This window comes from Stegodyphus dumicola, chromosome 1 (genome assembly GCF_044657685.1).
Source record: "Stegodyphus dumicola isolate Sdum_Otavi_A_Nest chromosome 1, ASM4465768v1".
Taxonomy (NCBI): Eukaryota; Metazoa; Arthropoda; class Arachnida; order Araneae; family Eresidae; genus Stegodyphus; species Stegodyphus dumicola.
In genome coordinates, this window is record NC_140768.1 from 184,944,244 (window position 1) to 184,960,303 (window position 16,060).

General features: G+C 33.1%; 1 protein-coding gene across 1 annotated transcript in view; it reads left to right on the forward strand.

Annotated features, from left to right (window-relative positions):
- The window catches only part of LOC118182297 (protein RER1-like), a 40,840-nt gene extending 25,256 nt beyond the window's left edge, over positions 1-15,584 (forward strand). The window contains exons 6-7 of the mRNA XM_035351632.2: positions 2,848-2,983; positions 13,472-15,584. Of these exons, the coding sequence (XP_035207523.1) occupies positions 2,848-2,983; positions 13,472-13,564 (229 nt within the window). The 3' untranslated portion in view covers positions 13,565-15,584. The remainder of the gene's footprint in view (positions 1-2,847; positions 2,984-13,471) is intronic.
- Positions 15,585-16,060: the final 476 nt, after the last annotated feature.

Consider the following 16,060-nt stretch of genomic DNA (forward strand, 5'->3'; position numbering starts at 1 on the left):
TTAATTGAAAATCCCGCGAGCTGCGAGGTGCACTCAGTAATAAGGTTTCTGACTGCAAAAAACTGTAAACCGATAGAAATCTATCGGCAGCTTCGTGAAGTGTATGGGGACAACATTATCACTGAAGGTGGAGTGCGTCAGTGGGTCATAAGATTTCAAAATGGCCGAACCAATGTTCACGACGAAGATCGAAGTGGGAGACCCAGCATAGTGACCGCCGAACTTCTCGAAAAAGTCGATGCTAAAGTCCGTGAAAATCGAAATTTCACAATAACGGAACTTTCTTTGAGTTTTCCACAAATTTCGCGAAGTTTGTTGCACGAAATCATCAGCAAAAAGCTTGGTTACCACAAGTTTTGTGCAAGATGGATTCCAAAAATCTTGACAGAGGACCACAAAAATCAGCGAATGGCTGCAGCGTTGAACTTTTTGGACGCTTACCATAAGGATGGTGACTCTTTACTCGATCGCATCGTTACTGGTGACGAAACATGGGTGAAACATGTGAACTGTGAAACGAAATTGCAATCAATGCAGTGGGGGCACACAAGTTCTCCCCAAAAACCCAAGAAATGCATGCAAACAATGTCGGCAAGGAAGATGATGGCGACTGTTTTTTGGGACAGAAAAGGTGTAATTTTGGTGGACTTCCTGGAAAGAGGCACTACAATAAACTCTCAAAAGGTATTGCCAAACTCTCCAAAAACTCAGAAGAGCAATTCAAAACAAGCGCAGAGGAATGTTGAGCTCTAAGATCTTGTTGATTCACGACAACGCCCGGCCCCACACGGCAAATGTCACTCGTAAAGTTCTTGAATCTTTTAAGTGGGAGTTGTTTCCTCATCCGCCGTACAGTCCCGACCTGGCACCGAGCGACTTCCACCTATTCCCAGCAATGAAGAAGTGGCTGGCTATGCAGCGTTTTGATGACGACGCACAGCTGCAAGAAGAGGTAACGAAGTGGTTGAAGGCACAGGCGACCGAATTTTTCGACGAAAGAATTTCCAAGCTAGTACATCGCTACGATAAATGCCTTAATTTGTATGGTGACTATGTAGAAAAGTAGTATTTGAGTGTGGCTTTCATCTGTATATAATAAAATTTGTTTCCTATACTTTGTTTATTTTTTTATTCCAAAACATAATCTACTTTCTGGATAGCCCTCGTAGTTAGTGTGTTGTTGATTTTAAACTTGCATAAGCAATCTTGGTGAAAAAAAATTCTTAGACAGGTTTATCTCTCTGGATATTCTGTTTTTTCTGAACAGTTTGCAATTTCTTTTTCTTCATAGGTAATAAAAACAGACATCAGAAAGATACAGTCTGTGAAATGTCTTATCCCTTTACTCCAGTTTAAAATTTGATGAGAGATTAGAGTTGCTTGATTCTTTCCTAAAATTCTGTTTACATTAATTGTGAAGGAAACGCAGAAAAAATTCTCGTCCCTCCCCTCCCTTCCAGAAAAAGAAAGAAATAGGAAATAATAAAAAAATCTGAAAGCTTTCAGATTATTGTGTTATTATTCTTACACATTATCATTTCTGTTACGAATAATTTTTTCTAATGCTGTGTTGAAGAGTAGCATTCCCTAAGCCCATTTCTAATTCCCATTGCTTCTGAAAAATCACTCTGAACAACGCAAAGTGCTGTTTTAAATTAATAGCCCTACTAGGCTAATGCCACTTGGGCTAAAAAAAAAGTCCAGAGTTGTCAGTATGAAAATAAAGTCAATAAAATACTCATTATATAATTTTTCTCATTCTGTTCAATAAAGAGAAACCCAGAATTGTAAAAGCAGCAATTGTTTTGCTGTTGCTTTGTCTGTATTACATTAAGTGATGTTCTTTTGAGTTCATCTTCATATACCTTGTATTTTTTTAAAGATATGCTTTCAAATCTAAGTATATTAAGTGGCAGTTAGCAAGCGTAATTCTTATAAATGGGTTTTAACTTCTTCCTTCCCCTTTATTTCTTCTTTTATATAGGTTAGTCCAAAGTAATGTCAAGTAATATTTTTACTTTGGGAAGTTTTATGAATATGATGAACATGTTGATTTCTTTATATTGTTTATAATGATAAATGTTGAAAAATTAGTGTTGAATTGAGCTATGTATACCAGGTATCCCAAAGAAGGAAATCGTGGAGAGTTTATGGGACATGATTGAAATGAATCCCTTTATTTGTATCGTACAGATCTTAGTGCGATAAGATTTTAAGTGCATTCCTATTTTTTTCATTCCTTGTTAGTTTAGACTTCCACCTTGTTACTTTAGAACATCCATCCCACAATCCCAGTGCTCTTCATTTGCATCAAAAAAGAGAAGGATGGAAAGAATGAGAAAGAAAGAGGATTTTCAGAACCAGTACCATATAACCGAGAAGATGAAAAAGTACTTCCATTAGTAATCTGTTTGGTAGTTCTGCATCTCAAAATTTCTTTAATGTTTTGTGAATTGAAGTAAAAATTTTGTAAAAAAAGGTTTAGCATAGCAGAAGGGCGTAATCTTTTTCTTTTTTCCTGTTATGCATTGAATCACTTGGAGTAAGTAAAGAAACATGAAAAAATTTTCAAATATTTCTATCCTTATACAAGATGGCATATTTTTTCCCTCCTAATCTATAATAAATATCAGAACGGCTGCTAATTTTGTTGTATAGTTATGTTAAGTTGCTTTGAATAGTCTCAATTGTATTTATTAATTTATATCACATATTGACTCTGAATTTTGTCAACATGTCATATAGGTTTAAGAAATTAATAGTTTTCTTCCAAATTTTATAACATTTATTTTGAAAAGATTTGTGTTAGAAAGATAAATTTTGATAATTTGATTCATGTTTTTGCAGGTATTCTACCGTTAAAGCAACTCTGTTGGCTCTTTTTTGCACATTTTTCCAAATGTTTAATATACCTGTTTTCTGGCCTATACTTTTGTTGTACTTCCTGACTTTATTTGGAATCACAATGAAAAGACAAATCAGAGTAAGCATTTTGATTACTTTGTCATAACTATATTCCATAATTGTGTTTTTTGTAGCAAACTAGAAATGGAAATGAAGGATGTGTTCATATACGAGGGCTGTAAATTGAGTAATGGCAACACAGGTATAAATCAATTTTTAATGAACTTACAAGTACAGTTGCATTACATTTCTTCTATGTAATCACCAGCAAAGCTTATGACCTTTTGCCAAATGTCGGGAAGCCGTTGTAGACCAGTGGCAAGGTGTTGATTGTTGACGTGAGCAACCGAGCACCCTACTATGTGGAGTACAGATGAAACGTCATGAAATCAGTGACCTCGGAGGGGTTCCTTCAACTTCAGAAACAGATCGAAGTCACAAGGACTCATGTCGGGTGAGTAGGGAGGGTGTTCCAGGATTTCCCACTGCCACCATCGCAAAAGGAGAGTGACATTGTTGCGAGATGGCAACGAGCATTTCATGCAATACGATAGGGAGATTGTTGTGCAATAAACATGAACGTTTGTGCCGCATAGCCGGATGCAGATGGTGCTGCTGTAGAAATTGGCAATAGTAATCTGCGTTGACAGTTTGTCCTTCAGGTACAGCATGTGTAAGAATCACATTGTCCCAGTCGTATGCCATAATTACCATAATATTTACCCGACTGGGTTCCTGTCGAAATTTCTGTGGACGTGGCGAACCCTGGTGACTACATTCATTTGATTAACGCTTTAATTCAGGCTCATAGGCTCGTACCCATGTCTCATCAATGGTGACAATGTGCTGCAGAAATGCGTCTCCTTCATTGCGGTATCTCTCCAAGTAGGTGCCAGCCATTGCATACCAAAGCCATTTCTGTACTTCGGTTAGTCGATGTGAAACCCAAAGGGAAGCAATTTTCCTCATGTTGAGAGATTTCTTCATTATGCGCCACACCGTTTGATGACTCAGACCAACCTCTAAGGATAATTCTCAGACAGTCCATCGGTGGTCTATGGTAAGGAGACCGCTCAGGATGTCAATCTGCTCTTGAGGAATGTAGGGCCAACCTGTGCGCTGCAAATCCGCAGTCTCATTCCGACCCGAACGAAGAACCCATCGTGCTAGTGTCCTATACGGTAAAGCATTTGTGCCACAGGCTTCTACTAATCTTCGATAGCATTCTGTTGCATTTTGCCACAGCAACCTCGATTTTAAGCCACGACCACTAATCACCTTTTGAAGGCATGCTTTAGAGCAATGGAAACGAAACTGTTCACTTTAACGCCACACAACAACTACCCTTCTAAGTAGATCGGCTGATTTTTGCACTCTACACATCGACAACAGCGCCACCTCATCGCTCCCATATCCTATTTGCGCATGCCCGCCCTTCTGCGAGTTTCAAGTTTAAGTTTTATTATTTACGACCTCCATATGTTATAAAAACAAATTTTTCAGGTCTAAAAGTTATTACTGTTAAATTTTACTTGTAATTATTTAATATACTTATATACTTTTTTCATATCTTAAGCCCAGTAAAAGTTATAAATTTTGGGTGGAAATTTGGAAAGTTAAACAAAAGTTGCACACTTTGTAATCATAAAGTTAATTTCTTTTAATTTCCTGTACAAAAATTACTTCATCTCTTTAAGCCTAAAGCCCTTGTTTAATTTGAATCTTTTTCTGGGTTGTGGAACTACTTTTTTTAATTCTTTGTTGTTAATAGTGCATTTAGTGCCAGACATAAACATCGGTGTGAAACCTAACTAGATGCTGGTAACACTTATGATACACGAAGCTTCATGAAACAAGTAACTATTCTGTATATATAATGTAAGTAAGTGCAATACCAAGGCTGTTCAGAATGTCAAATTTGTGCAATTCTATGATGTGTTTTTATAAGGGACACAGATAACTGTGTACTTGGAGAGAATGAAACTGATGTGTTCTTCCCATGTATAGTGATCTGTTTTTGCTTAAAAAAATTAAAGAATTGTGCTTAATGCCAAAACTGTGCACGAATTCAGCAACATGCACAGTTTTGGCATTAAGCACATTATACATATTACACTGGGGAATAATTTGTAACGCATCTGTTGAGTTCGTTTTTTGAGCTGCTTTAAGTAGGTACGTTGATTTCAAAACTGGAGTTTTCTTCTACCTCATCAAGTTTTTACTGTATACCTATGTCAATATGACCACCCTCTGTGGCATTGAGCATGGATCATAGGAAGTACTACTGCTTGGCTAATATAATATAACCCCCCCCCCAACTGGCACTGTGCAAATAGCACTGTAGACCAACAACAGGTGCATACTTGTTTAGACTAGACCAATTACACCTGAGATACTGTAATGAGATGTTGTGTGTTACTCTGATATTATGAAGCGCATTCTGATGTGGAGCCTCAGTTCTTGCTTGTGTAAAAGGTTAGCAGTTTCATTTATATATGAAATGAAATCTTTCCATATGAAGGCAGACATTGTTCTTAGTTCACACTGCAAGTGCTTAAACAGCCAGATTCTTTTTGTTATATATGTGGCAGTTTTACCATCCCCAGTCAAAGGACAAACATCAGTACATTTGTCAGAGAAGGCCGTTTTGCCTATTTTAAAGTGTGCAAGCTGTGTATTGAGACTTTACGGATATGTATGAAGGAAACACATTCTAAATTTTCATTTGGTGTACCTATAATTTGACAAGAGCCCAAAGATCACTCGATTGTTACTCTTACATACAGTACAAATTCCGTAATCCGGAATGATCTATAATCCGGACCTCAAAGGCCACAATTTTTTTTTTCCTTTACACATACGCTTAAAGAATGAGCACGCATACATTATGCACATTACGTAAGCATGTAATGCATGCTCTACGCATGCGCGCGTTGAAAGAAATGTTTAATAAAGTAAAAAAATTAATATTAAGCCTTTTTTTTGTAAAATTTGATACCGTTTAGATCATAATAGCACTTTATTTCATAAATTATGGTTTCATATTTTTAATTGTATAATTTCTGCATGCCATCTTACCAGATTTAAACTGATGATCTATAATCCGAAATCGCCGAAGTCCCAATGAGTCCGGATTACGGACTTTGTACTGTAGTGAAAGCATCAGGGTATATATAACAAGGAAGACAAATGTAAAATAGACTATCCTAGTTTACCATCAGTGCCTTTCTCAGCTGAACTCCCAGTGCCAGTTTTCAAAGAATTACCCTCTTTGGAAACATGGGAATATGATTCTGATGAATATCGGTTTGACCCCAATGATAAAGATTTTGAAATTGAAGATGATTCCATTTGTAAGAGATTTGACCAGTATTGAGTTAAATTATTTTAGAGTATCCAAAAAAGTTAAAAAGTTGTTAGCATCGAGACTGCTTGAGAAAAGCTTTCTGAAAAAGAAGTTAAGGTATCTGTGCAGTACCTTCAAAGTGGTGATGGATTTGTATATTGCCATATCATACATAGTTTAATGGAAGAATTGGGAATTTCAGTCTATAATGTGACTCAATGACGATTATTCATTGATAGTTCAAAGTGGAGCTTAATGTGTGTCGTCCTGCACAATGGAAATTTATTTGCTGCATTCCCAATAGGCCATTCAGTTTGTTAGTGTGAAAAATATGAAGCCATAAAGGTAATCAATTTATTGCAATTTCGCATACAACAATGGATCTTGTGTTGACCTTAAAATGGTTTGCTTCCCTCTCCTTGGCCACTAGTGTGGATATACCAAGTGTGCCTGTATGTGAGACAGCAGAGATCGTGAGAAGTATTGGGTGTAGTTAAATTGGTCGCCAAGATCTGACCGGAAATCTGGTGATCCAAACATTCTACATCAGCCGCTTGTTGACAGAAAGAACATTATATTTTCACCTCTGCATACAAAACCAGGTCTCATGATGCAATTTGTTAAAGCTTTGCCAATAGAAAAAAGACTGTTTCAAGTATCTCATTTCGGCATTTTCTAACGTGTTGTTTGAAAAGATAAAAGCCAAATGTGTTTGATGACCCACGAATTCGACAGCTCCTTAAAGATGAATATTTCATTGGAACAATGACAGACCTTTAAATGAATACTTGGTTGGCATTCAAAACATTGTCAAAGACTTTCTTCGAAATATATGAATACAGAATCACAGTGAAATTGTCCAGAAACTTTTGTAGAGCTTCAGAATGCTTGGTTGCAACAGGAGCATCAAATTGAATTTTTTACATTGCTTTCTTGATAACTTCATGAAAAACTTGGTGCAGTCAGTGATGACTTGGGTGAGCGAGTCCATGAATATTTATAGGTCATGGAGGCAAAGTACCAAAGTAGATGGAATGTACATATGATGGCTTACAGTTGTTGTAGCTCCGGAAAAAGCCAGAAGCAAAAATTTTTGCTTTATTATGCATATCTACCATTTATGAGCAAATTTAACCTGCAGTAGCTATATATATATAGTCTTTGTATGAATAAAATGAATCTTTCTGAACAGTATATTTTGTAAATTTTTCTTTTATTTTCCATTATATGCATATTTTGTATAACTTTTAAGACAAAGAGGTAATTTTACAGCTTTAAAAGTTAGCCAAAAACAAGTGACAGATCTGAAACAACAAAATTATTATTCCTCCAGTGTTATCTCGCAGATCATCATGATCCAATATAAATAGAATACCAGATGAACTATAAAATTGTGCAGTGAGAAGCAAAAGTCATATTATCATGTGGTTCAGGGTTCATACAGTCCTTAAGAGTCCTTAAATTTTTTTGAATTGATTTTTGGTCCTTAAAAGTCCTTAACTTTGGCCAAAATCAGCAGAAGGTCCTTAATTTTAATCATCTGAAATTTCTGTTTGTTTTTATGACTGCCATTTTGAGTGTGAATTAGCATTTTGGAGGAATATTTTTGGCGATTCACTGACATATATGGTTATCTTTTGAATGGGTTCATGGGTTTTGATTTGTTTCTATTTCTAATAAAAATGATGAGATATTCAAGTTTCTAAGCAAGAAGTGAAACATAAGCATTTCAAAATTTCTTTTTTCTAATAAAGAACTCTTAAATAACTTTTCGCTTTTGGGGATGTGGATTCTTTTATTAAACAGCTCTAAATTTGGCGACTTGTCAACATTTTGGCGATTTTAGGATCAGTTTCTATAGAAAATTTTTAATTCCGAGATCTGACAATTTTTCGACCAGTTTTTTAAAAGCATCATAACATTGATAAATTTCATTAAAATAATGGTAATATATTGAAATTGTATGATAAATTTCATTAAAATAATGGTAATATATTGAAATTGTATATAAAAAGTAACATTAAAATAAAAAATTCTATTTTTCACTGTCGTATTATAAAGTTTCATTTTGGCAACTTATACAATATTATGAATCTGATAAATAAGGCATATTGCTATAAAGCATAATTTACGAAACAGCTCTTAGAAAGAGCAGAATTAGCTCTTAGCAAGAGCAGAATTAATTTTTTCATAGTAAGCGTTTTTCCCATGCAATTGTCTCAGAATATTCAAAATTCTCATAATATGCATCAGTTTTCTCTATAAAATTAATTTTACACTTTTTTCCTCCTTTTTTTTTTTTAAAGAAATATTTCTGACTTTTTGCTGTTACAGAATTGGTAGGGATAACTTTTTCTTTAGTATTTTAGACATTGCAGCTTGGAAAGTTTAGAAGGGTTTGAAGTCAAGATCTATAGACCCACGATTCTAGAAGATTCGAGAAATATGTGACAAAATGAAAAATTTCTCCATCATGTCGACACGTAATGGATGTATTTTACAGAAAGTTTGCAATGAATTTCTTACCTTTTGGAGAACGTCTGGAAGAACAATGAAAACATAATATTTGAATGTTTTACTCCTGATACTAGAATCTTTTTCTTAACATGTTTATCTTCCATTTATTTTCTCTACCTTTCACTAGACACAAGCATCAAAAATATCAAAAATGCTTCTAATCTTATCACTGGGCAGGCATTATAGAAAGGGATTTTTTTTATTAATAAAGAAATTGAAAACTTACAATTTAAAAGATTAATCTAATATTCCTTAATGCATCATACACAGAGCTGGCACTAGGCATTTTCCCACCTGATGCAATCTCTGTGGATCCTAAATTCTAAACGTTTTGCTATTTCTAGATTTTATTGTTCGGTGTGTCACTAAATTCTAAAAATTCTGCCACACCAGCTTTGTAACCGGGCTTTACCATATATATTTCATATTTCTTCTGAATGTTCATATTACTAAAGAAAAAGAATTAGCCACTTTTTCTATACATTCTAAATGCATTTAGTGTTTTTTAGAATAACAGAAATAATTAGATCCAAAAATTCTAAAATGAAAAGGAACCGTGTTGAAGAAAGAAACTGAATACATAAAGAAAATTACTCCTCAAAGATATGTGCAGTTATTATTATGTAACTTACCCAATTGTTTATAATTTCAGCCTTTCGGTTTATGATTCAGTCGGGGGTTTGGGACTATTTAACTTTTATCAGATCAAGTAAACCCTCATAGGTATCTTGTGGAGATGTTGACAAGTTAGGAGATAAGCACGCAGAAACTAGCGAGAGCATTGGTTTGCATATTGAGACAACTCTCTAATTGTTAGAAAAGATGTTTTAAAGAGAAGGCAATCTATATAAATTAGCCAAAATGTTTGGAAAGGCTTCAAATTAAAATGAAGGATAAATATTTTGTTGAGTATGTTTTGTAACAACATTTATGTGTTACATAATTAAAAACATAAATGTTTTGTAGCTTTTAATGTGTATCCTAATATCGTTTAAGAATCAATGTCATAAATTACATGTATTTTAAACTGTGAAATTTTATTAGATTTTGATTTTAATAGGCTTTTTTAACAAATATTGTTAAAAAATAAAATTTAATAGCGGCCATGTAAATCCATAATGACTTACCTAATTTAATTATTTATAACTAACTGCTTACCCTTAAAAGTTATCTACATATTAAAGCGAGTTATTGTCTTTCATTAACACTTACTGTGGTCACAAGATAAAACACAAAAATTTAAAAATTCAAGTAAAACTTATTCTTTGCATCTAGTGAAACTTAAAAATAATACAAAACAACTTATCATCTCTGGTACTTTAATCGCTTATTGAAACATTAAAGTATATTAACTGGGCTACAATCCCTTGGAACTCTACACAAAGCTGTGACACTAACTGCATCAAACAGAGCCTAAGTTTCAGCACTTGCCAACTGTGTCTACATCAGACCTTTCAGGTTTGTTCTAATGAGCAGGTCTCTCTCTAGACAAGCAACAGCGGTGACAACATTGAGTCTTTTGTTATGAATCATGCTGATTTATGATCTTACTTCTCATTTTAACCTATACCATTTGACATAAAATTTGCCTGCTATTTACTAAACTTCTAGACTGACTAAGTATGTAACAAAATGAGACATAAAAAAATCAACATAAAGCTAACTATGTGAGAAATTTTATGTGGAAATACGTATATTTTAATCGCCAAAGAGGGCGTAAATCTTTCATGATGTTATACTTCTTGTTCTTGGATCTGGCAGAGCCAGTTGAATGTGTGTTAGACATGAATAAACTTGGCAGTTTTAGAAATCTCATTTGTAGTGTGCATTTACTTTGATGTTATGTGTGATTTGAATTAGTGTTTTTTGAACCAGGATATCTTGAAATTCTTGACAGTTAATATAATATTTTATAAACTACAGTCAAAAGTCGTTAGTTCGGACATCCATAATCCGGACCTTAAAGCTACAAACTTTCTGCGCATGCGTCGTGCGTGTCTTTTACGGCTGCAAATATGCTTGTGCGCATGCGCGTAATACGTTTACGCTTGCACATTTAATGTATAACGGACGATATAAGCTAAGCTAAAATTATCTAATTCAGTTAATGTTGCAGATTGTGTTGTTCCTTAATCTTCGAATTGGATCTGGCTTATTATTTTTTTGCAGATTGTTAGAGCAATTTTATTAAAGTAAGCTTGAACTTTCGATTATGTCAAATAGAATTTCCGATATATATTTACTAATATGTAAAGGATCTACAAAGCGAAAGTATGTTTAGAAGTCCATTAAACAAAAAGTGGAATTGCTGCAAAAAATGGATAAAGGCCATATCCTTCGTTTCTCAAACCATTCCGAAATCTGTTTATCAATTTCACACTGCTCTGCGGCCCGGGGTGGGGGGGGGGAACGCCGAAACAACGCGCTGCACTATGAATTGGAAGTTAATCTGTCAGCACTATCCTTATCTTCAGGCAGATGTTTTATCTTTTAATTGTTTTAATTTTATTTTTTACAGGTGTAAAAGCATTTAGTTTTTATATTAGTTTACTATCCCTAGTTTTTATATTATCCCTAGTTTATATTATCCTATATATATTTTATATTATCCTAGTTTATATATTTATATCCCTAGTTTTTATATTAGTATACTATTACTAGTGTACTATTTTTATATTAGTTTACTATACCGAGTTATCTCGGGTAAATAAAAAAAAATTAAATATTAGTCATTGTATGAAAGCTTTTGAAACAAGAGACAACACAAAGTGAACTCTAACATTCTATACACTGGTATCTGGTCTCTTTTCTTACTGGCTTACCTCTGGAATCTCTTTTGCGGGAGCACAGAGGACACTGTCTCATTGGATTTGATTTTTTTTCAGTAGCAGGAATAATATCTGAAAAATGCCTTGAGGTTATAATGACTATCTGAAAAATTATCACTTTCGCTATCTTGCATCATCGTAATTATTTTACTTTTTTCTACACAACTATGATTCTTTATACATTACTAATCCACAAGCCGACGTATACTAGACAATAGGGAAAACACGTGACCAGTCCCACCAAAAGAACCACGAAACCATCAAAACTTGGCGAATTGCCAATAAAAGCTGAATATTTCCTTTCATTTCCTCCAAGCCAAGTGAAACCGTGATAAAACAAATCGTACTGACAAATTCTGCTTCGCCCGAGTTTTCTCGGGATAATAATTAACTGCAATATATACGAACCCGGGATAATCAGGTGAACGGTTAATAAATTATGGGTACTGTACTAATATTTATCTGCTCAATTTATAGTGTTCTCTGGGAATGTTCATGTAGTAAATACTTTTATATTATTTGTGCTGCACATCTGGGGTAAAACAGTGAATACATATTGGCAGAAAGAAATGCAACAGAACCAAAACTCATCTATACATAAAATGGTGTGAAAGTAATATTTTTCACAGAAAATGCTTTAACCATGTTATTCTGTAAGAATAAGTACAAAAATGCATATAATTTCCATCAATATCTAAATTATCCTCTAAGAAAGCTTCCCATTCCGAGTCACTCGCATTTTTATATTAATCTATTTCCTTTTTGGTTCTTTTACGTGACATAATTTTTGTGGTGGTGCACATGCGTATTATTTGAAACTGAATAGTTTGTCACATGCAATAATATCTGACAGTTCGAGCACAGGCAAACATGTTCTTAAGCAATGTGTGAAAGGAGCAACTGAGCTCAGAATTTATGGAGGTATTGAAAAAATCTGAAAGTTTTCAGATTTTATATTACGCCGAAAGGGGAGTGTTACCTTTATTTATTAAATTATTAATTTGTGTCTTACCTTTATTTATTAAATATTATGTTCTTCGCACTAAAACCATAAGATTCAATTCAACAGCAATATCACAAAATATTTAAAAACATGCCTTTGGAAGCTTATGTGTTTTACAGTGATGTATAGTTTCATTGATTACGTACTTTATAATGATGTATGTTAATTATCAGGAGAAAAAGCACAGATTATAGCTCTAAATGAACATATTGCTTTCTTAATTCACTCCATAAAACTGAAATGATCAAAATTCCACCTGTGTACCATACCAAATAAATGGGCTGGTACGGTTGGTTTTCTGCATGTGTAACTTGAATGCAAGCCTATTTCCGGTAGAAAATCCTCAACGAAGACAGCCCTCCTGTTAGGCAGATAGCCCTCATGTGCTTTGCCATATTCAAGTAATGTAACCTCACTTTCTTAACTCATATAAGTGATTCCCAACCTATAGTGGCCTCACATTTCGTAGATATATTTGATTAGCAAGCATTCTTTGCAAAAGTAATGCCATTTTGATAAGCTATGTTCATTGCTGCCTAATATGTCATGACTTATAACTTCTCATACAAGTACCAAAACATATTTCATATCAGCTTGCAAAACATTTTCTTTTTTCTTTTAAGTGAATTTTCCTTATTATATTTTTGTAATTTCATGGATATAAAAAATAAATATTCACTTCCTCATTGTAACATTATTGTGTCTGCAATGTATTTCTACTTGTCAGTCATTTTAAAATATTTACAATGGTTCTTAATTTAAAATAGTGTTTTGTAATAGGAATTTATTCAATGAAAGTAAAATTTTTTATGATATCAGCATGTTTAAAGAATTTTTCGCCAATTGTGTAATAAACTTTTTTTATTACCTCAGCACATGATCAAATATAGGTATCTTCCATGGACAAGAGGGAAGACTAAATATAGAGGTAAAGAAGATTCTGGTAAAGTAATTTTAACAAAATGAAAGCATAGTTCAATGTAGATTGATATAAAATGGTCAGAGTTATGAAGTCGCTAGCATGTTGGAAGTATCTTTCAAGCTTTGACTTCAAAAATAATTGAGTTTACAAGTGAAGGATCAATATCATCATGAATACAAGAAGTTTTCATCAAAATAATGCTGTGTGTGTGTTAAAAGGGAGAAAAAATTAATAATTATTTTTCGTCAGCATCATATTTTCACCAAAACATTGAATTTTACATATGGCTTATTTATTTGTATCATTTGATTAATCTACATTTTGTTCTAAAAATTTCTTTTCTGCTTTAATTATCTCATATAATTTGATAAATGCTGTAAGATGTTACCAAAAATTATGTTCTGTTCAAGTTGTATAGATTCATATGGAACTTTTTTTAAAAAATAAAATATTAAAATTGGCTAATCTGATTAAATAAATTAAATTGAAAATTTGTCTCTTCAGAATCTTTTATTTGTGTTCACGTATACAGGGCTGCTATAAATGATTCATACAGTTTCAAAGCACCTTACTTTAAAGTACTTTAAGTATTTTATAATAATAATAATTATGCAAAAAGAATTAGAAATGCATCCAAGCATTTTCCCATTTGCTAAAAAAAATTCTATACATACCCCTTAGGTCACATAATATACATTCAACTAGTAATCAAATTCAGTCACCTTTTGTAGTAATAGCCCCCAGGTCTTGTGATAAAAATGACAAGTGGTTTCTGTGTTTGGGGCTACATTAAGTATTGTGTTTTTGTACACCTCTTTCCAAATGCCAACAAAACTAATAGAATTCATCAGTTGCTGCTGTAATTGACCATTGATAAGGGATAGCTGCTGAAAGTATGGACGAAATTCAATATGCTTGGATATGTGTCATGCTATTAGCAAGGCACACATAGAACATTAGTAGTGTATGAAAGAAATTTAGTAAATTATGATTCTTTTCTATATCACTTGCTATTATATATGTAATACTTTTAAAAATACAGTGTTTTGAATTCTGATGAATTATTTATAATAGCCCACTATTTTGCATTCTTTTAATTTATTCCAGTAACTAATTATATTTGGTTGCATATTTAAAATGGTTTGGTAATTAAATTGCATCATAATCCAAAAGTCCCTGATGCATTTAAAAAATACATAAATAAGAAAAAGGTAAGTGATTACTGTAGCAATTTGAAAAGTTTAAAAAAATTTTCTGTTATTAAATCTATGGTGTCAAAAGTAATTTATTTTAATATGATAAAAATATTTCCTGGTTTCAAATTACTATTTGCATACAAATATATTGCAGTGAATGTAACTGCTTGCAATAATACCTGAACAAGAATTTTCCCGACAGATGTATTTGACAGCATGCTATATTCTTATGGCTTCCAGTTCACCAAAAACTAGAAATCTTCATTTATTATGAACAAATAATGTATGTTGCAAATGACAAACATTGCAGAACTGAAAACATAGTATCAAATACTGGAAAGAATTTTTATGCAAAATATTGCAGTCAGTTTTGATATGTACTTGGACTGAAATTAAACATGGATTAGATCTGTTTTTAGCCGTGAAAGTTTCATATAATTGAAGTTTTGTAATGATGTGGTAAAACAATTTTTTAACAGTAAGAATATCTGTAGATTTTGTTTATATTTATTTGGATTTTTAAATGTGTCAAGGACTTTTAAACCAACCTATATGTTCAAATTTGTGTACAACTGGATATCTATAAAATGCTGTGTTCAGGAATGAAAATTCTCTGTATGTATGAATTCCCAAAAGTATTTATACTCGGGGTTAATTCTGGCAATATTTCATAAAACATTAAAATATTTTTTCTTGCATAAAATGGTAAATGTTTGCAGAGTAGCTTTTTTCAATAAAATTTTACTCCTTGTAGGTTTATGCAAACAGTAAAGTATATATTGATTATTTTTATTTTGATGTTGTGCATTTCAGTTTATGTAGACTATAATATTTGTTTCTTTCAGTAAATAAATTATTTTTATTGCAAGACTGTCTCAAAGTTTTAATTTTGAAATTGTCTTGGTTTCATATTTATAAAGGCATTATAATGTGTAAATAGGAAGAAATGATTTGTTATGATGTAAAAGTTTTTATTAAGCATTTTATGCATATTTGATTGCATTATAGTGAATAAAGTAATGTCATACAAAAGTTAGTATGTTTCTGAATGTATTAATCTGTGCGCGTCTGTCTGTTTATAACCTCATCTCCTCCGGAACGGCTAATTGTGGATGCATACGTGAATACAGCATGCGCACCCCCGGTAAAATCGCTGAACACTGGTAGTTCGGTCCAACTTTAGAATAAAGGCGAATGAAAGTGGCTTGTCCGCTAGTCTATACCATTAAAATCTGTGTGCGACTGTCTGTAGCATTATCTCCTCTGGAGTTGAGTTTTGAGAGAAGTACCATCAACTTTGAAAAATTTGTGGAAAGCCATTTTGACCATTCTCATTGTCTGTAG